Source organism: Notolabrus celidotus, chromosome 3 (assembly GCF_009762535.1).
Source record: "Notolabrus celidotus isolate fNotCel1 chromosome 3, fNotCel1.pri, whole genome shotgun sequence".
NCBI lineage: Eukaryota > Metazoa > Chordata > Actinopteri > Labriformes > Labridae > Notolabrus > Notolabrus celidotus.
Genome location: NC_048274.1, coordinates 915,198 through 937,571, shown reverse-complemented (window position 1 = coordinate 937,571; position 22,374 = coordinate 915,198). Strand labels below are relative to the sequence as shown.

General features: G+C 43.5%; 1 protein-coding gene across 1 annotated transcript; it reads right to left on the bottom strand.

The window, feature by feature from the left end:
- Window positions 1-4,321: 4,321 nt before the first annotated feature.
- LOC117810076 lies at window positions 4,322-21,292 on the bottom strand. The gene is made up of 13 exons (XM_034679658.1): window positions 21,164-21,292; window positions 18,203-18,417; window positions 14,537-14,674; window positions 11,053-11,191; window positions 10,317-10,968; window positions 8,754-8,895; window positions 8,528-8,671; window positions 7,748-7,806; window positions 7,367-7,557; window positions 6,874-7,274; window positions 6,672-6,771; window positions 5,019-5,220; window positions 4,322-4,920 (listed from the first exon to the last, which is right to left on the bottom strand). Exons 1-13 carry the CDS (start codon window positions 21,275-21,277, stop codon window positions 4,784-4,786), a joined length of 2,634 nt encoding a protein of 877 aa, XP_034535549.1. The 5' UTR covers window positions 21,278-21,292; the 3' UTR covers window positions 4,322-4,783.
- Window positions 21,293-22,374: the final 1,082 nt, after the last annotated feature.

Sequence of the window (22,374 nt, the reverse complement as noted above, 5' to 3'; positions counted from 1 at the left end):
AAACACTGACTCAACTTAACTTCGGTCGATCTAGTATAACGTAGGAAAGTGAACTTGAGGCCTTAAGCGTCCTCGCTAACACTTCAGCTTTATAATTATGCAAAACTCATTATTGAAGCAGCAGCTAGACGTCTTTAATTGACGTGTGTGCATTCTATAACTTCAAATAAATGATAAATATAAGGACACCTGGAGGATATCAAATCTGGGCACTAAATGAAGGTCCAATCCTAAATGATTAATAAACACCTTAAACACTATAAGCAGTTATCCTCTGTGCCACATTTGATTTTTTCTTTTGTTAAACACTGTTTGACTTCTTTTTTATTTTTTTAGTTTCAACTGTTCTAGAATCTACATTAATAAACATTATATATATTTTTTATACACATGTATATATAAATATATACCTGTATATAAATATATTTATTTAAATATATATATACATAAGAGACAGGACAGAGAGAGATGTGTGTAAACAAAACTTTTTAAGATGTTTTTTTTGTTGTTTTTTTGTTTTTATTTTCTGTTGGTTTTTTTGTTGTTGTTGTTGTTGTTGTTGTTTTTTCTGTTGGGGTTTTTTTGTTGTTGTTGTTTGTTTTGGGAGAAACCGAAGTGCTCGGAGTAAACCCGTACCTGAAGGTGTGTCCCACCCACCCACCCTGTTCATACGTGGCTGGTGTTTTAGCTACGCTTGAAGATGGCGTTGAATGGCTTGGTCATGGCGTGGAAAAGGGATTCAAAGAACACTACGACAGGGCTGGTCTCCTTTGGTTCCATCAGGTGCCTCTTCAGAATAAAAACGACGTGCTTGAGGATGTTTTGGTTCTCCTGCAGCACGGTCTTCCAAAGTATCTCTGGACCGACGTCCTTGCAGAGCCGCTTGTGCGTGGCCTTCAGGGTCTTCTTGATGTTGGTCGGGCTGAGGGAAATGTTGATTTTGGAGCCCTGCATTTCTGCCCACAGCATCTCTGTAATCGCTGTGATGGCCGCCTTCAAGTTGTGGTTCGTGTGAATCAGGATCTTTTTGAAAATCTGGTTAACCAGCCCTGCCACCATGATCTCACAGGTCAGCTTGTCCCACTGGTCCCATGAAGCTGGCTTTTCTTTGTCCTCAGGTTCCTCACAATAAGCTGGCTCCTCAGTGTCAGAAGCTGGCTCCTCAGTGTCAGAAGCTGGCTCCTCAGTGTCAGAAGCTGGCTCCTCAGTGTCAGAAGCTGGCTCCTCAGTGTCAGAAGCTGGTTCTTCTTCAGACAGGATGCTCTCTGTTTCTCCTTCTGATAATGTGGAAACTCTACTTTCCTCCACGAGTCCCTTGATCCGTCTCATAGCTTCAGTGGCTTGGTCTTCCCTCCTCTGGTGCTGCTCTGCCTGTTGGTTCAGCCAGTTCCACATGAGCTTCATGAAGGAGTCCACTTCAGGGCGGATGAATCCCATAGCTTGAACCTTCTGCTTCCTATCTAGTGAGAGATGGAAGAAGATGAACTCGGCCAGCCGCTTCTCTTCGAGTGCAAACATGCCTCCGGTGATGTCTCTGGCCATCTCTCTGTACAGGCACATCATATCTGTGCCCGCCCTCTCCGTCTCGTCTGAGTATGTCGAGATCATGTCCTCCACAAAGTCATCAACCCCTCTGATCACCAGGTTCATGCACGTTTTGCCCGTCTTGGTGATTACATTTTCACATTTCTTCCTCATCTTTACAAAACAGTTAATGATGGACTCTTTAGCAAATGTCCTAATAAAGAATTCTTTGATCCGTCTTGTGATCTTCTCGGGACAGTCCTCAGACGGGATCTTTACAGGGCTGTCTCTGTCAGGTCCGGCTTCTGGCTTTGCTGGATCGTTGTTCCAGATGACTTCAACGATACCTGAAGCTGCGTTGTCCTCGTCCTCGTCAGAGCTGATCCGAAGGAGTCTTAGTTCCTCGTCTGTAAGGTCGCCCGCTCTGTCAAGACAATTGAAGCTTTCTAACTGCTCCGACAGGATTGCCTTCACCTCCTCAAAAGTCGTATATATGGGGCTTTCTTTAGAAATGATCGGTTTCTTCTCCACCAGGGGGGTAACAGGAGTCTGACATGACACCCCAGGTGCCATCGGTTCCTCCTCTTCCTCTTCCTCGTCTTCCTCATCCTCTGTTTCGTTCTCACTCTCTGACTCTGATTGAAAACTCATATTTTTGGCCAAACTCTTCATCACCATCATCATCTTCTCCACCATCTCCTTCAGCCTCTTGGTGAAACTCTTGGAGGCCTGCGGTTCTTGTCCCTGGCTGGCCTGCTCAGAGTTCATCCTGTCTGTCACCTCTTTGACCACGAGCCCGGTCACCTTCTCTGTTAAGCAGCTGCGGATGTCCTCTTGAGCGCCGGTCGCGTCGGCGAGAGTCAGTGAAATGGACTCACCGAGACATTCGTGGATCTGGTCCTCTGTGACGCTCACCTGGGATTTCTTTGACCCAGATGAGGCTGTTTTGGTCTGACTGTGCGTCACCCTCTTCACTACTGTCTTGTAAATGTATTTGGATACAGTGTTAACGATATCCGCACACATCGCAGCGATTGTCTCCTTCGTCTCCTGGCTATAGGATCCGTTCTCCAGACGGGCCCACTGCTGCAAAGAGATCTTCTCCAGGAACATGTCCACAACGGGACGGAGTATCTCTGGTGAGACCACGGGGAAAGTTAGCTCCATGCGGCTGATTGTGTTAGTGCTTTGCATTTTCTTTGTTGTATTGCTGAGTTTGCTAATACTGCTTATCTCTGCTGGTCTCTGCTGGTCTCTGGTCTCTGCTGGTCTCTGATCTCTGCTGGTCTCTGATCTCTGCTGGTCTCTGATCTCTGCTGGTCTCTGGTCTCTGCTGATCTCTGATCTCTGCTGATCTCTGCTGGTCTCTGATCTCTGCTGATCTCTGATCTCTGCTGGTCTCTGATCTCTGCTGATCTCTGATCTCTGCTGATCTCTGATCTCTGCTGATCTCTGATCTCTGCTGGTCTCTGCAGCCTGCACAGAATGACGCCTGCCTTTGATCTCTATGATGTCATAGTCAGACTATGATGTCATAGTCACAGAGCCGTATGAGACTGACACTATCGTCATGGATACTACGTCCATTATTGATCCAGTCTAAAGTTCAAAGTTCAAAGTCTTCTTTATTGTGAAATAAACTGCAGTATGCATTAGACATACTGAGGATTTGATATTACGTTTCTCTCTCAGACCCTCAGCCTTTATTTTGGGGGGGGCAGTGACCGGGTTAAGTCTGTGAAGGGGTCACTATGGGAAGAGGGGGGCAAAACAGGGAGAGACTTCAGCATCCTGGCCTGCTATGCACAGGGCTTTTCAGGTGAGGCAGGAGAGTAAATGTCATGGAGGGAGGGGAGAGAGGCACCAACAATCTCCTCAGCTGTTCTCACGATGCGATTCTATGATCATAACTTATATTTTAGGCCCCTTTAATACAAATATTCTTTTTATTCATTTATTTATTTTGTCCTTCTTTCCTTCATTTTTCTAAAGTGAGACAGCACATGTTCAGACATTCACAACAACATTCTACAAGGCAAAGACCACAACAGAGCAAAATATGTCCACAGACCAATGCATATCTGTATCCACCACTATATGTTTCCTCTGGAGACCGGCCCCAAGGCTGGAGAGGAGCCAACACCAGAGCTCCTCTGTTTGGTCTTTCTGCAGTCAGTTTCTCCAGGGGTAAAAATAGTGCCTGTTGGTCGTGGAATGCCTTAAAGGTGACATATTCTGCTCTTTTTCATCAACATATATTGGTCTAAGAGGTCCCCAAAACATGTCTTTAAAGTTTATTGCTCATAAAAACACTTTGAAATCAGATTTTGGTCTGCCTGTAAACCCCTCTTTTTCAGCCCTGCTCAGAACAGGCTGTTTTCTGTGTCTGTGCCTTTAAATGAGAATTAGCTCTCTGACCACGCCCCCTCAGGAAGTGGGTGTGGCCTCGGCTGTCCAGCACGTTGATCTAATGTTTACATGTTGGTTGAATATACACGGCTGCTCACAGACCCGCGTTACTTCAACCCTCTGAATCTGATCCAGAATCTGATCCTGACGGAGAGGCGCCTGCAGCAGGACCTTTCTGAACCATTGGTCACAGATTTAGTGTTTCTTGTTGTTTTATTTGTCAGTATGCCGATGTGTGTCTTGGTACACAGCGACCAACATGTAGCTATGTGGCTATGCTAACTAGCACTAGCACTGGAAGGCACATACTGCCTAAAATAGACTTAACAAAGGGTCAATTTGACCCGCAACATAACAGGAGGGTTAGAAAATAAAGAGACGTAAGGTGGACAATCAAGATCATACTTTATTGATCAATTCTTCATGATTCAAACATTCTGTTTGTTTCTACCAGGCTGCTTTAAAAGCACACAAGTAGTATTTAAGTGATAGGACAGGATTTATCATTATCTGAAGCACTTGTGAAGCTGCTTAATATCCCTGAATAATCACCGTGCAGCTGCAGTGCTCGATGATCACCGTTCCTTCAGTGCTGATCAATAACAAGCTTTTTTACTGCTCTTCCTTTGCACAGCTCTCACAACCCTCCCACCTTTAAAGAACTCTGTACAAGTCAATAGGCAAGGCAAGCAAAGCAAATTTATCTATAAAGCGCATTTCAGCAACAAGGCAATTTAAAGTGCTTTCCATAAAATGATCAATAGACATTCATCATTTAAATCATAAAACACACACCACCCAGTATCCCTTAACAGACCTAAACCCAAAGTGTGATAACCTTCTGCTCATCTTAACTCTCAAACGTGGACAGAGGCTGGTATTTGACCTTGGTTATCCTGGCTTTATAAAGGACCACTCCACTGATCATGCCAACGGCTGCAAGAAGACATCCAGCGATGAAAATCAGGTTCAGGTTCAGGTTCATCGCTGCAGAGGAGAGAAACACAGATTGAGTTTGATCAGAGTCCGACTCAGTCTCAAACAAGGCAGGTGTGCTGTTGAGAAAGGAGTTGATGTTTCCTTACCTGGGCTGTCTGCACGCTCTGCTGATCTCCTCAAACGCAGAGGACCCTGGGAAACCATGTGGGCCGAGCTCTGGGTGACGATTGCTCTCTTTCGCCTGCCATGGGGCTGACTCTGAGCCTGCGGAGGGTTGATGCATCCCTGTGCACACCTGGTGTTGGGGTCTCCTGCCCGGCACATCAGGACTGAGCAGCTGATGTACACCTGAATATGACAGGACATGCTGTCACTATGCAAATGAAGTCACCTTACTGCTCTTAAATTGTCACGAGTCATGTCGGTTGCAAGGGACGCATGTAGTCAGCAAAATAATATCAGGTTACAAGAAAAATATCCTCTTGTGCAATCTCCCATTCGTGCCTCTATCTCTCTGCCCCGCTCTCTGCTCTGCTGGTGTCTGTGAGTAAATGACACAACACCCGAAATTCAAGAGATATTCTAGTGTGATCTCCTCCCTCCTCTCTCTCGCGCTCACTTTGTGTTTCAGCGCACGCAGCTACCAGTCTGTTATACGTACAAGAAGGACCCATTATTGATTTAAATCAGATCGTTTTCTGAAAGCTTAACCGCAGAAACCACTCCTCCTGACTTTTAAATTACACTTCCAGTCTGAAGTTGTCGCATGGCTCAGACAAACCGCTTTTGGCGACATGGGGATTCCTAGATCGACACAAAATGAAAGTTCCTCACAGGAGCTTTAAAGGTGACATATTCTGCTCTTCTTCATCAACATATATTGGTCTAAGAGGTCCCCAAAACATGTCTTTAAAGTTTATTGCTCATAAAAACTCTTTGAAATCAGATTCTGGTCTGCCTGTAAACCCCTCTTCTTCAGCCCTGCTCAGAACAGGCTGTTTTCTGTGTCTGTGCCTTTAAATGAGAATGAGCTCTCTGACCACGCCCCCTCAGGAAGTGGGTGTGGCCTCGGCCGTCCAGCACGTTGATCTAATGTTTACATGTTGGCTGAATATACACGGCTGCTCACAGACCCGCGTTACTTCAACCCTCTGAATCTGATCCAGAATCTGATCCTGACGGAGAGGCGCCTGCAGCAGGACCTTTCTGAACCATTGGTCACAGATTTAGTGTTTCTTGTTGTTTTATTTGTCAGCATGTCGACGTGTGTCTTGGTACACAGCTACCAACATGTAGCTATGTGGCTATGTTAACTAGCGCTAGCACTTTTCCATGAAAACTAAAAATCATCCACTAGATCTTCAAATCTGCAGACGTGGGGAGTCAAAGCGACCTTTGTGTTTATTAAGACAGCCTACAACTAGCATGCCTCCCTCCTAAGCTCCTTGTTAGCACACATGTGTGCAGGGAATGAAAAACGGAGGAGGGGTTGAGTTGTATTTTATACAGTCTATGGGCTGAACAAGCTCCGAGCTCTGACTTCCTGTTACAGACCGGATGGCGTTGTGACGTATGAAAAACACTGAAAACTGAAACGGCTGGTTTCAGCACACATTTACAGAAAGGTGGAGAAATCAGAACAGGGGCAGAATGGAGTCTTTGACTGTTCAGGGGGTTTGTAGACAGGGACACAGATTTCAGGGAGAGAACCATTAAAAAGTCCATTCTGCAGGATATGTCACCTTTGAAAGAAACAGAGACAAAGACATTTCCAGTCATCTCAAACACATTTCACTCACCTGGTCGTGCAAACCGATGAACTTGAAGGCCTCAAGGCTCATCCTGAACTGCTGGGCGTGGTCAGGGGAGTGGATATCAACAGTCTGGTCCACTTTGCACCTAGAGAGAGAGAAAGGAGAGTTATCAAACATTGACTTTGTAGTTCTGTATCTTCAACCAGACGCCGTTGTAGATGCTGTAGGAGACATGACTCTCACGTACCCGTTCTCGATGATGGAGTAGACTGGCTTGTAGTTTGGGTTGTCGTACGGTGCAGCTCTGCAGGACTCCACAAACATCACGGTGTTGTTGACTGAAGACGTGGCCTCGATCTGCATGTAGATGCGGTTCCCCAGGTAGTAGTCCAGAGGGTAGGAGTTGGGATCGATCTTGGTCCTGAACTGCACATCGGGATAAAACTCGAACTGGTATGTGAACTGGCCCATGCCTTTCTCCCAGACTGTGATGCTCTTCCTGTGTGCCAGGAAGCTCTGAGTCACGTTCCCTCGTTTGGGGTACTGACAGTAGAACTGAACCTCCAGCAGGTGTTTCCTGGTGATCAAGTCTGTGACGTTATCAAACGTGGTGATTTCGTTCTTGAACTTCAGGAACTCATCGTCTTCCTGCAGAGCACAAGGTGACGTATTCAGTCCTCAAACTGTGATAAGAAAGCAGCAGCAGTAATCAACAAAAGGAACAAAGGACTCTGTGTTACCTCGATCTGAGTGCCGCAGGCGTTCAGGGGGATGATGCCGATCACGTGGGTGCTGTTGGAGTGAGTCTTTAGGCTGCAGATGACGTTGGAGGGGTCACTGAGCCGCAAATGATCCTCGTGGAGTTGAGGAAATGTGGATTTGTCCACCTCCACTGTCATCGTGGTCTCGGTGCAGATCACTTTGGCTTCCACTAGAGTAAAGATAAATGTCAAGTTCAGTTCTTTTTAAACCGTAAAGAACTGTTTCATCATTTGACTTTTCTTGTTTATAATTCTAATGTTCTATGAATTCTGTTTTTCAGTGTTTTGCATTAATGTATAAGAGACTTGAAACCAGGACTTGATCAAAAATATCAACTCAAAAGCAGCAAATAGACTCACCGATCTTCTTCCCAACGTCCACAACGACACACCTCATGTCTGACTGGTAGACGTTCAACCTGAAAAGCATCAAAGAACATGAGTTTAACACTTTGGGCCTTTCCTCCTTACACATGGCAAGAAGTGTGCAACGCATCAGGGTAAGCTTGGGGTTTTCTGCAGCTGTGTTTGTGTGGTAGGTTCAGAGGAGCCGTGGTGGGCGGAGCTGCCGTGGTGGGCGGAGCCATGGCGGGTGGAACCGTGGTGTGCCGGCGTCTCTCATCAGCGTCTGCTCCTGCAAGCTGCTAGTTCGTGCCTGCTTCTCAGCTTCCAGACGTATTCTCGTGTGTCTCACCCTGTTGTTGTTTTTTTGTTGTTGAAAGTTACTAACCATAGACCTTTCTGGAGTCCCTGAGCTCCCTTGTCTCGTAGGTTCCTCTGGGTCTCTGGTAACCTCATTTGGTTTCTGCATTAAGTCCCTGTTTACCACCTTTCACCTTGTCTGTGTCTTGCTTTTGCCAGAAATCCAAGAATTGGCGTGACTCTAACGGCGACCTGTGTGATCTGTTTATTTGGCGACACCGTGGAAGGAGATGAAGATAGACGAGCTCGGCCTGTTTCAGTCACATCTGTCCTGTAGGGATCAACGTGCTCGCTGACAGGTCACCTGAGTCTTGGCGTGATACCATACTGTATTCTTTGTGTGTTTTCCTGACTACATTTTCAAACGGTGACAGTGTATACCTTTATAGATTATTGATAACCCTCACACAGCATCGTTGTCATAAACCAAAGACTCACCCGGTCTTTGCTTCCACGGCAAAGCAGAGCACGTAGTGGTTTCCCAGGTCGTCTTGAGTCGGTGTCCACGTTAGGACAAACTCGTTATGGGTGTTCTTGTGCTTTCTGGTATTCTGCGGCCCGCTCATGATGATGTTTTCAATTCTGCATGAAAACAAACGTGTTGTTACGTGATGAAATGATGAGAGAGTTTTCTCCCACATTGATCTGATTGGTTCTCACGTACGTAGAATATGCTGCCTGTGCTTTGACTCGGATCTCCACTTCTTTGCCGACCTCTGCGTGAATGTGCGCTCCGTTTTCAGGAGTCGGGCTGAGATACTTCGGCAGGTAGTCCCCCGGATGACATGAGGGAACAGGTTGGTCCACTGGAGTTAAAGGAAAAAGTATTTTTAGTAGTGGTCGACTGGCTTTTTATGCCTTTAACTGATAGGACAGCTGAAGAGAGACAGGAAATGTGGGGAGCACAGAGCGGGGGAAGACATGCAGGAAATGGTTGCGGCTGGGAGTCGAACCGGCGACCTCTGCGATGAGGACTGTAGCCTCTACGTTGGGCCACTAGCTCCCGATATCGTTTTTAAAACGGCTGATGCAGATGTCGATAATTTGAGAGCAGGTAGGTGACCTATATCCTGTTTTTTTCTTGCATTTCATAAAAGCAACAAACAATTTAATAACACTATCCATTATACCCCGTTGCTTAGCGCCGCTGGAGTGTCTGCTTGTTGCAGCAGCTCTCTCTTGGTTGTTCTTCTCTCTGTTTAGTCCTCTTTGTATTTGGAGCCTGTCAGGACTTTTAAGGACTCATTTGTTGACCATGGACACCAAACTGACTACGTCTGCAGGGGTGTTTTAACTGTTTTTGTTCCTGTGTGTGTCCGGAGATCCTGCATGTATCCATGGTAACATTGTTTACATACGAGATCAGCTGTTAGCAGCCGTAGCATATCGATGCTAAACAAAGCTAGGCCCGATGTTCCCTGTGAGCTGAGGAGAAGGAGGCGAGGACGCCGTGCTGGTACTGAGGTGCAAGCTAAGAAAAGACCACATGGACCTGTCCTTCCACCCACCGTTATGGGGACTGTAAGATCTATCTACGATAAGGTGGACCAGCTAACCCAGCACCAGAGTAGCATCATGCTAACAGAGGTAACACCGGACACCAACACCACATTGGAAGGATTTCACCTGCTGTGGGCGGACAGGATACAGGAGAGCAAGACTGAACTACCTGGGGAAGAAGGCCAGCTCAGTCCTGGACCCTGTGGAGGTGGTGGCTGACAGGAGGATTATGGCCAAGCTGTCGTCTCTGATGAACATTTCTTTCCTTTATATATTCTTGTTAAATTCTTGTTCTGTTCACCTTCATGTTTGCTGCTGTAACTCCATGAATTTCCCCGTTGTGGGACGAATAAAGGAGGATCTGATCTTATCTTATTCCATGCACATTATAATCTATCATGTAAGGGACAATGTATGGTTTGATGATCGTTAAGGAAAATAGAATCCTGACAGGGTGAGACGAGACCCCCAAGGGAACTGGAGGGGTAACTCAAAGTTTCTCTCATCTGCTCTGCTCGTTGCTGGGAGTGTTGGACAGGATCCAAGTGGTACAATGTGGGCTATCAAATATGTGTCTAAGACCCCGTGCATAACCACCCGCTCTCTATACATTCTCCTTTACTTATTTCATCTGCGCTAGGACCTGTGGTTTTAGGAGAGTTTTATCTCACAGATATGATAAAGTTCAGAATAACTCACAAAAAATACAGCCATGAATTGAGCTTACCAAGGAGGGAGAAATGCAGGGGGAGTTTACTGAGAGGCTGGGTAGGTGCTGCAGGTGTGGTTGATACAGTGGTAGTCCACCCCCCCATATGCCATGAGTTTGGTGTTACAGTCTGAGCTGGTGTTGTAGGTGTAGTTGATGCACTGGTAGTCCACCACCCCCAATGCCATGAGCTTGGTGTTACAGTCTGAGCTGGTGCTGTAGGTGTAGTTGATGCACTGGTAGTCCACCACCCCCAATGCCATGAGCTTGGTGTTACAGTCTGAGCTGGTGCTGTAGGTGTAGTTGATGCACTGGTAGTCCACCACCCCCAATGCCATGAGCTTGGTGTTACAGTCTGAGCTGGTGCTGTAGGTGTAGTTGATGCACTGGTAGTCCACCACCCCCAATGCCATGAGTTTGGTGTTACCGCCTGAGCTGGTGTTGTAGGTGTAGTTGTAGGTGTTGAGGTTGGTGCTGAAGTTGAGGAGGTGTAATACCAATAAGGGTGGACTCCTCTCTTCTTCCTCTTGGAGATTGGATTTCTGTAGGACTGAGATCCGTCTGAGTAGCTCAGAATGATGGGCGCTTGAGGGAAGTCCTCCACCATCATCTCAAACCCAAAAATCCTGTAGTCATGGCTGGCGCTGTTGTATTGTAATGTGCAGGTGTCCTAACAAAGTAAGCATTCAGGTTTAGAGTGATGCAGTGTGTGCAGTATTGTGCGGTGCATTCTGACACTGTGTGTTGGACTAACCTGGTTTAGGTAGAAGCCTGGAGGTTGGTCACACCTGCTGCACTCTAAACTTGGGATATTTCCGTATCGGCATCGAACCTTGTCACCGTCTGGATCAAAGTTTACCAGCTTGTAGGTCCGGGGACAGTTCTGAGGAACTCTGGAGTAGACACATTGACACAAGTTAGTGATGAGAGAGTGACAGTTTGTTGTTGAGAACCCCTAGAATAAAAGAACAACAACAAACAGAGACAAACATCACGTTAAGGTCTCTAAATGTGACCATGAGCTCATCCAGGACTTCACAGAAAGTCACGAGAGGTGATGGTAAGTCAGTTTTGCATGTTTTCTGCAGCATCATTATTCATTAATAATCTAAACTCTGATCTAACTCATGTATGAAGCAATCCCAGTGGAGTAGGAGTGTTTGCTTTCAGTGTCAATGGACCGGCACTGGTCGCCCCAGTGAGTTGTTTTGTTTTGTACACCACTGGGGGGCGCCAGAGATCCACACATTCATTTACAAAGTGATAAGAGAGATTAGCCCAAGCAGCAACATTACATTAAGTGTTGAAAAATGAAGCAAAGTGGAGAAGTCCACAAAGCTGCAGTTCCTAAAGTGTCCACTAGAGGCTGGCTGCAAAAGCCAAAGAATCCCCTTTAGGTCCTTTATTAGAAAGTTCACTTCACAGCAGAAATAAACACGATGCAAAAAGCTTTTTGTCCATGATTTATTTAGTGGTGCGCACTTTAGAGGGCGGACATTTTTCATCTGTTAACATAAAGGCTAGGTGGTGTACAGATTTGCAAAGAGGCGCACCTGAGTTGATAGACTGGGTGTTTTTAGAGTAAACTTAAGACTTACCTTTTAATTCTCCATTGATGCCCCGAAATCATGGAATACCCTCCAACAGACTTTAAAGCTGACATCTATTCCCTCTTCTGCAGAATTTCAGACTCTGATCTCTGACCACTGTGTCTCAAATTGTATCTGTTTTAATTAATATATTATTTTGTGAATGATTGTGTTTGTTTGCTGTTTCTAATGTGCCTGTCATCTCGACAACATTGGAAATGAGGGAAACCTCAATGTCTTTTCGAGAATAAATACAGGTTTTGAATTGAATTGAGTAGTTTATTTTTAGCCCTGGACTGCATTATTATTATTTTTTAAATTATTTTTATTATTATTTTAACCATTATTTTTTTAATCATTGCTTTAACATTAATTTATCTTATTTATAAAATGTATTTACAGTTGTGCTCAAAATTTTACATACCCTGGCAGAATTTGTGATTTTTCTGGCCATTTTTCAGAGAATAGAAATGATAAGAGAACAACTTTTTTTTTACTCATGGTTGGTGGTCGGGTGAAGCAAAATTTGTATCAAACAACTGTGTTTACTCTTTTTATATCATAAAGACAACAGAAAATATTCAAGAAACCATAAATTCTGCCAGGGTATGTAAACTTATGAGCACAACTGTATTTATTTATAAATGTAATATTTATTTATCTATTTCTTTCTTGTATCCACCTGATCTTATAAACTCTACCTTATTTTTAAACTTTTCTTTCCACTCTTGTTTTATTAATTTTACTGTGTTGATTTGATTTGATTTTGAAGTATTTTATTTATAATCCTTCCTTTTATAATTTTACAGTTGTTGTTGTCAGGGAGTTCCACAAGGATCAGTGCTAGGACCAATTCTTTTCACCTTATATATGCTTCCTCTACGTAACATCATGAGGAAACACTCCATTCATTTTCATTGTTATGCTGATGACACTCAGCTCTATTTATCAGTGAAGCCAGAAGAAACCAATCAGTTATCTAAATTAGAAGCTCGTCTTAAAGACATAAAGACCTGGATGACCAGAAATGTCTTACTGCTAAACTCAGGAAACACTGAAGTGATTGTTATTGTCCCCAAACCCCTCAGAGACTTTTTCTAATAATATAAGTACCTTAGACGGCATTAGTCTGGCATCCAGCACCTCGGCTAGGAATCTAGGAGTCCTATTTAAACAAGATTTATCCTTCAACTCCCAAATTTAGCAAATCTCAAGGTCAGCCTATTTTCACTATGACACATCCTGTCTCAGAGCGACGCAGAAAAACTAGTCCATGCATTTGTTCCCTCCAGGTTAGATTACTGTAACTCCCTCTTATCAGGCTGCCCCAATAAGTCTCTAAAGATTCTTCAGCTAGTTCAAAACGCTGCAGCTCGAGTACTGACTAAAACTAGGAAGAGAGAGCACATCTCTCCAGTGTTAGCTTCTCTACACTGGCTCCCAATAAAATGTAGAATAGAATTTAAAATCCTTCTTTTAACCTACAAAGCTCTTAAAAATCAGACACCCTCGTATCTTAAAGAGCTCATAGTGCCCTATTACCCCTCTAGAACTCTACGCTCCCAACATGCAGGCCTGCTAGTTGTACCTAAAATCTCTAAAAGTAGTATGGGAGGTAGAACCTTCAGTTATCAGGCCCCTCTCCTTTGGAATCATCTACCAGTCAGGGTCCGGGAGGCAGACACCCTCTCTACTTTTAAGAGTAGGCTTAAAACTTTCCTTTTTGATAAAGCTTATAGTTAGAGCTGGATCAGGCTTGGACCAGGTCTTAGTTATGCTGCTATAGGCCTAGACTGCCGGGGGAACTGACACACTGGGATCCTAGCTCACCCTCTTCCCCCCAACCCCTTCATCACTTACTTTAACTCTTCCTGTCCCATTAAAGATACTAACCATAGACCTTTCTGGAGTCCCTGAGCTCCCTTGTCTCGTAGATTCCTCTGAGCTGCCGTAGACGTCCTCCTGCTGCGGACGATCTGGACTCCAGCGGCAACAGCTTCTACGACTCGTCTCATCACTATCACCTCTCTCTCTTACTCCCCTCTATCTGTCTTTCCAGACCCAACTCAGTCGAGGCATGATGGCTGTCTAACATGAATCTGGTCCTGCTGGAGGTTTCTGCCTGTTAAAAGGAAGTTTGTCCTCTCCACTGTAACTAGCTAAATACTGTGAGGTGTAATGCTCATGATGGATTAAGGTGGGGTCAGACTGAGTCTTACCCTGTCTTGGTGTTGGGTCTCTGTTCATAATTTGACATAGAGTGGTCTAGACCTGCTCTGTTTGTAAAAGCGTCTTGAGATAACGTTTGTTGTGATTTGGCGCTATACAAATAAAGATTGATTGATTGTTGTTGTTTTCTGTCTCTGTGTTACTCTGTGAAGCACTTTTGGGCTGCATGTTTTTCTGTATGAAAGGTGCTTTATAAATAAAGTGGAGTCAGTGAGTGAGTGTGTTCTAGGTCTTCGCCAGGAGGATAAAAACCCTTCTCAGCTCCACCTCTTTGCCTGATTCTAGGTGAACCAAAAGTTAGCTGGAGTCAACATTTCCAATATGGCGGCCGCTATGTTCGGGCTTCAAAACACCTCTTCAGACGCCAATGAAACTATAGAGTCTACGGTTTGATCCTTTACCCTAACACCGGGGACTTACCGTAGGAAAGGTAGAATGCCAAAGTCTGGTGATCTGTTTGGTTCTTTGGTGTCAGATCTTGTTCCCAAATCAACAAAAGTCATGAGCCTCCAGTTGCCGACAGCGTTACGTGTTTGAATCCAACAACAGCTGCTCACCCTGGTTTGTGAGAGAGAGAAAAAGACTCCTTTACACTGCAAGAAACGACAGAGCCACACTGGATACTGGATTATGTGGGAACAGAGGACTGCACGGAGGGTTGGATAACAAGATGACGTCCCACAAACCATCTTTTTCCCCTCTTAACAAATAAGCATTAGATGTTATCATTAGATCCTGATACTGTCAGTGTGTCCTCTGATGAAGTTATGCTGCTGTGCCTCGTGTGTACAGTGGGTACAGACAGTATTCAGACCCCTTCACCTTTTCTACATTTTGTTATGTTACAGCCTTATTTCAAAGTGGATATAATTCATTTATTCCCTCAACATTCTCCACACCATACTCCATAATGACCAAGTGAAAAAAAAATTGTAGGAATTTTTGCAAATGAATTAAAAATAAAACACTGAAATATCACACGAACATCAGTATTCACACCCTTTACTTTGAAACTCAAAATAGAGCTCAGCATCCTGTTTCCTCTGACCATCCTTCAAATGTTTCTGCAACCTGTTTGGAGTCCACCTGTGGTAAATTCAATTGATTAGAAATGATTTGGAAAGGCACACACCTGTCTATATAAGATCCCACAGTTGACAGTACATGTCAGAGCACAAGACATGAAGTCAAAGGGATTATCTGTAGACCTCTGAGACAGGATTGTATCTCTGAGGCACAGAGACATTTCTGCTGCATTGAAGGTCCCAAAGAGCTCAGTGGTCTTTTCTAAATCAAGTCCAATCAATTGAATTTACCACAGGTGGACTCCAATCAGGTTGTAGAAACATTTGAAGGATGGTCAGAGACCACAGGATGCACCTGAGCTCAATTTGAGTTTCAAAGTAAAGGTTGTGAATACTGATGTTCATGTGATATTTGAGTGTTTTATTTTTAAATCATTTGCAAACATTTCTACAAAACATTTTTCACTTTGTCATAATGGAGTACTGGCCAAGGTTACATGATGTTTTTTAATTCTGAATTAAAGTATTCTCCTTCATGTTTCCATGGAAATAGTAATTCTGAATTGAGGTTTACATGAGAACCCGTTTAATGGTCTTTATTCCTCTTCAGGTCTGGGGGTTGGGAAGGGTTCTGATTGGACAGGGGCGGGCGTGATTTACATCTACCTGAAGAAAACAGAGTCCAGTTCCTGCTTCTTTTATTTTGGGTTCCAACATGGAAGACCACACAATAAGAACAACTTTCACTTTGATTGTGATTCTAGTTTTGAATAAGCAGCTGGACACAAACATACTGCTTCACTTTCATCAGCTGAGGAGGAGAAGAGAGAGAGAGGACCGGAGAAGGGAGGAGGAAGACCGGACTTTGGAGAATCAAAGCCAACGGTTAGTGAGACGGCTGCTCTACCTCAGCCCACTGACACATCCCTCTCTTTTCATGATCTCCATTTCTTCTAAGGCTCCTATTAAATAAAGAGTCTCAGCTCGAGTCCAACGCTTGCTTTGGGCGGCCATCTTGGAATATGTGCCCGCCAGTGTGGAATCTGTGCGTCATGGCGACAGGACAAGGGAACGAGCATGCTCAGAACGACCAGACTTAGTTTAAAGAGGAATGAACCAGTGGCGGCTGGCCAATAGGGGCGCTAGGGCGCCGCCCCACCACCCACCACAAGACATTAAAAAAATAAAAAATAAATAAATAAATAAATAATAAAATAATATTCTGAACTGTATATATATATATTTTAAAATGAGCAAGATTAATATTTTATAGTTAAATAATTATTAGCAAAGCTGTTTCGTTCATCTGTGTTGTCTGATTGGTGACGTATGTTCCCCATGGGTTTCCCCCATAGACTGGTTTTCTCCGGTTTTCCTCCGGGGCGCAGAAATCTTTGGCCATAGACTCTCGTTAAAAGTTGTACATGCGCAGTAGCTCCTCTTCAATACAAGAGATAGGGCCGTGTCGGGGCGCACCTTCCCTGCGCCCAGAGCTGAATGCAGCTTGATTTACAAACCACCACCCTCCTGTCATGGGGCTGACGTCACAGCCGTCTGTCATCAAGCGCGGCTGATTGACAGCTCGAGCCGTGGGAGTAGGAGACGATCGGACAGAGACGCAGAGAAAGTAAATAACTCAGTGAAGTCACTCAAAACATCACCTTTAGAGAGGAGAACGTACCAGGAGAAGCTCCACGTGAAAGAGCGTGGACCTGATCAGCCCAACATCAACATTAATCATCAGTCCAAAGACAGAGGGAGACAATACACCCGGTCTGTTTCCAGGACCTGGTTTAGCAACAAGGCTAACTACATGCAGTGATGCTAATGCGTTATTCTGCTTTCCCTGCCTCCTTTTCCAAACACCAGGATCTGACCCAGCATGGATAAAGACAGGTATTACTGATTTAAAGCACTTTTCAGAAAAGTTAAACTGGCAGGAATAGTAATGCTATTATTTGACAGATTATTTGTTAACAAGCATTATACACAGTGTAACAGCGCCCTCTGCTGGCGAGCATGTAATATCATTACTACACACACATTAATTGGTGATGCATGAATAATATCTAAACCTCTTTAAATAAGTACTGAGACAATGATTAGCTTACACAGCTTATACACATGGTAAACAGAAATCTTATTAATCAATGATCAACTGAAGCTATTTAGCCTACTGCACCAGTGGCAGCCTGAATACTACAGTCATGAGACACCATCACCATGGTCACTTATCTATTACAGGTGATGCAGCAAGACAATCAAATGAATGTTGCTGAATCTGTGAGGTGCTTCTCAACACTGAAGAGAATCAAGACCTTCCTCAGGAACACAATGTCACAGGATCGTCTCAATGAATTGGCCATGCTCTCTATGGAGAAGAAACTTGTCAAAAGCATCCCTGACTTTAACCATAGAGTCATTGAGAAATGTGTTTCTCTCAAGGAAAGAAGAGCAAAATTTATGTACAAAAGTTAGAACAGTAAATGACATTATAATGTTGCTTTTGCTGTTTTCGTGTATGTAAATACACTGGTGTGATACCCCAGACATTTACCAAAAAGCAAGCAAACATGTACTATTTTTGAGTTATAGCCCCCCCTGGAGAAAACTCCACCAGCCGCCACTGGAATGAACGTATACATGATGGAGGAATTATTCAATTCAGATTTAAAATCAGAATAAAGCAGACACTTACTTCAGATTGAAGTTTCATTCAGAATGATCATTTTCATTCTGAATTATTTACAAGGTCATTTTAAATCTTTTTAAAGAGGATTTAATTTTGATTCTGAATTAAAGAGGAATTCAAAGTCTCATGTAAATGTATCCACTGTGTGGAGAATGTTGAAGGAAAAAAAAAGAATTGAATCCATTTTGGAATAAGGCTGTAACATAAAATGTAGAAAAGGTGAAGGGGTCTGAATACTGTCTGTACTTACTGTGAACGTACACTGTCAGATTTACTTCAAGTGTTTCATATAAATATAAAAGAAAGAATAAGTGAGAAGTTCAGATCTGCAGCAGCCCGGCTCATACACACAACGATCAAAAAGCTCACCTCATGTAAAAAGGTTTGTTACTCTGAAGATGTCTTGTTTGGACGGATTCAGTTTCACACCAAAGGTTTTCATAGGATGGAGCGTTGGTGCTGTTGTCGATTATCGCTCTCTGTTGATAGGAGTTTTGTTGTTCACTGCCACAGTTGCCTTGGTAACAAAACCAGTGGTGTGAGTAGACACAGCGGTCATAGGCGTCCCGGTTATAAAAGTCCACCTGTGGAAGAAAACAATGCTGAAGTTAGAGGGGGTCGAAAGAGCAAAATATCCATTTCAATGCAACTCATTTAACCCTCCTGTTATGTTGCGGGTCAAACTCAATCAGTTATCTAAATTAGAAGCTCGTCTTAAAGACATAAAGACCTGGATGACCAGAAATGTCTTACTGCTAAACTCAGGAAACACTGAAGTGATTGTTATTGTCCCCAAACACCTCAGAGAGACTTTTTCTAATAATATAAGTACCTTAGACGGCATTAGTCTGGCATCCAGCACCTCGGCTAGGAATCTAGGAGTCCTATTTGATCAAGATTTATCCTGAACTCCCAAATTCAGCAAATCTCAAGGTCAGCCTATTTTCACTTGCGCAATATTTCTAAAATTAGACACTTCCTATCTCAGAGCGACACAGAAAAACTAGTCCATGCATTTGTTCCCTCCAGGTTAGATTACTGTAACTCCCTCTTATCAGGCTGCCCCAATAAGTCTCTAAAGACTCTTCAGCTAGTTCAAAACGCTGCAGCTCGAGTATTGACTAGAACTAGGAAGAGAGAGCACATCTCTCCAGTGTTAGCTTCTCTACACTGACTCCCAATAAAATGTAGAATAGAATTTAAAATCCTTCTTTTAACCTACAAAGCTCTTAAAAATCAGGCACCCTCATATCTTAAAGAGCTCATAGTGCCCTATTACCCCTCTAGAACTCTATGCTCCCAACATGCAGGCTTGCTAGTTGTACCTAAAATCTCTAAAAGTAGTATGGGAGGTAGAACCTTCAGTTATCAGGCCCCTCTCCTTTGGAATCATCTACCAGTCAGGGTCCGGGAGGCAGACACCCTCTCCACTTTTAAGAGTAGGCTTCAAACTTTCCTTTTTGATAAAGCTTATAGTTAGAGCTGGATCAGGCTTGGACCAGCTTTTGTCATGCTGCTATAGGCCTAGACTGCCGGGGGAACTGGCACAATGACACACTGGGATCCTAGCTCACCTTCTTCCCCCCAACCCCTTCATCACTTACTTTAACTCTGCCTGTCCCATTAAAGTTACTAACCATAGACCTTTCTGGAGTCCCTGAGCTCCATTGTCTCATAGATTCCTCTGAGCTGCCGTAGACTTCCTCCTGCTGCGGACGATCTGGACTCCAGCGTCAACAGCTTCTACTACTCGTCTCATCACTATCACCTCTCTCTCTTACTCCCCTCTATCTGTCTTTCCAGACCCAACTCAGTCGAGGCATGATGGCTGTCTAACATGAGTCTGGTCCTGCTGGAGGTTTCTGCCTGTTAAAGGAAGTTTGTCCTCTCCACTGTAACTAGCTAAATACTGTGAGGTGCAATGCTCATGATGGATTAAGGTGGGGTCAGACTAAGTCTTACCCTGTCTTGGTGTTGGGTCTCTGTTCATAATTTGACATAGAGTGGTCTAGACCTGCTCTGTTTGTAAAAGAGTCTTGAGATAACGTTTGTTGTGATTTGGCGCTATACAAATAAAGATTGATTGATTGATTGAAACTGACCCATTTTAAAGTTCAAAAATCTGAAAAGAAATTTCAAAATGTAAAGTAAAATAAGCAAAAATCTAAGTCATGTAAACTATTGTATTTACATAGGTCTTTCAAATGTACATTAAAAAAGTTTTAACATTAATTTTAATAAAAAATGAGAGTGATCCTCAGTGAACCATGACCTGTGAGGATTAAAGAACACCATCACACTAAACCTGGATTTAAATGTTCAGTAATGGAGTTCATAATGAGATTAAAGGAATGTGTATTGGGATTTTTTGGGATTCTGACACTTTTAGATAATTAAATATGCCCCGGGTCAAATTGACCCAGGAACATTATTGCTGCTCCTGAGAAACGAACATAACAGGAGGGTTAAAGAAAGGTCAATTCTATTTCAGTTCATAGGAAACATTATCTCAGACACTTTGCATGGAGAGTGTTTGTTATTCAGAGAGACCCAACATAAATCCACCACCAACAAAAAAAGCATCTCCATTAACCCTCCTGTTATGTTCGTTTCTCTAGAACAGCAATAATGTTCCTGGGTCAATTTGACCCGGGGATGATAATGGAAGGTCTTAAATGGTTTGGTTCCTTCATTGTAGATGTTCCTTATTTACTTTGTGCATTGTCTTTACACTGCTTGGCAGTACCTGAACCCAAATGGACTTGAAGCTCTTTGTTCCTCTGATCTTGTTTCCTCTTGTCTAGATCTTTGCTTGTGTTGTTCTTGTTCTCGTATGTACGTCACTTTGGATCAAAGCGTCTGATAAATGACATTGTAACATTAACTAATAATTTCAGTGATGTGAGAACTTACAAGGAGACCAAGAGCAACTCTTTATGTTTGTGTGGACACAAGATGTATCATCCTTCAGGACTTGAATATCCACCAGCACTGACCAAAAACAGCTGTAATCATTTCATGTTTCTACTCTTGAAAATAAGTGAATCATAAAATCTAAATATCTTCAGCTGCATTTGAGATCACGTTATTATGAGTATCAGGGAGGTGACGGATGGAGAAAGGTCGTTGCAAAGAGAAAAATAAATGAATGTTTAAACTCTTTTCTCGGCATGTTACAAGATTAAAACATTTAAAAAACAAGGCTTAGTTTATTGATAGAAACAAATAAGATTATCACTTTTAAAAGAGTAGAAACTTCAATTTAAATGCATGGAAATCTTTCTATATTTCATCAGATCGTTACAGTAAGTTACAGTTATATGGACTCACTCTGTACGTCCCATCAGGGTTTCTTCCTCTGTAGGTGAAGCCCGTTCTTCCTCCCATGTGATGCGACGCAGACGCCACTGAGACCAGGAGCAGGAGCAGGACTGTGGAGGCCATGATGCTCAGACCCTGCTTCAGATTCTCTGCGGCTCACATCCAACCTGCAGCATCTTTTATAGCGCTGAAGTCGGGCACAGGAGCTGCTGCAGGCTGACAGGAATGAATGCTATGTGTCGGGCGAGCTGCAGAACTGGTTTCAAGGATAACAAAGATTTACACAGTTTTTAAAATGTGTTGTTTTAAAGAGCTTCCAGTCAATGGACACGCAGAAGATAAAGAACACGTTTCTCATGGAGCTGTCAAACAGGTCTCTCTGCAGATGTCAGGAATATGAAACTTAAGCACAGTCACTGTGTAATAATATTTAAGTGATGTGAAGTAAATCAAACACATTTTCAAACTGTATTTTAAAGAAATGAAAGTGCTCATGAGAAACTAATCAAATCAGAACGGCAGAGTTAGATTAAAAAGTACAAGACAGGAACTATTCACTCAAAAACTAGTCCATGCATTTGTTCCCTCCAGGTTAGATTACTGTAACTCCCTCTTATCAGGCTGCCCCAATAAGTCTCTAAAGACTCTTCAGCTAGTTCAAAACGCTGCAGCTCGAGTATTGACTAAAACTAGGAAGAGGGAGCACATCTCTCCAGTGTTAGCTTCTCTACACTGACTCCCAATAAAATGTAGAATAGAATTTAAAATCCTTCTTTTAACCTACAAAGCTCTTAAAAATCAGACACCCTCGTATCTTAAAGAGCTCATAGTGCCCTATTACCCCTCTAGAACTCTACGCTCCCAACATGCAGGCCTGCTCATCGTACCTAAAATCTCTAAAAGTAGTATGGGAGGTAGAACCTTCAGTTATCAGGCCCCTCTCCTTTGGAATCATCTACCAGTCAGGGTCCGGGAGGCAGACACCCTCTCTACTTTTAAGAGTAGGCTTCAAACTTTCCTTTTTGATAAAGCTTATAGTTAGAGCTGGATCAGGCTTGGACCAGCTTTTGTCATGCTGCTATAGGCCTAGACTGCCGGGGGAACTGGCACACTGACACACTGGGATCCTAGCTCACCTTCTTCCCCCCAACCCCCTCATCACTTACTTTAACTCTGCCTGTCCCATTAAAGTTACTAACCATAGACCTTTCTGGAGTCCC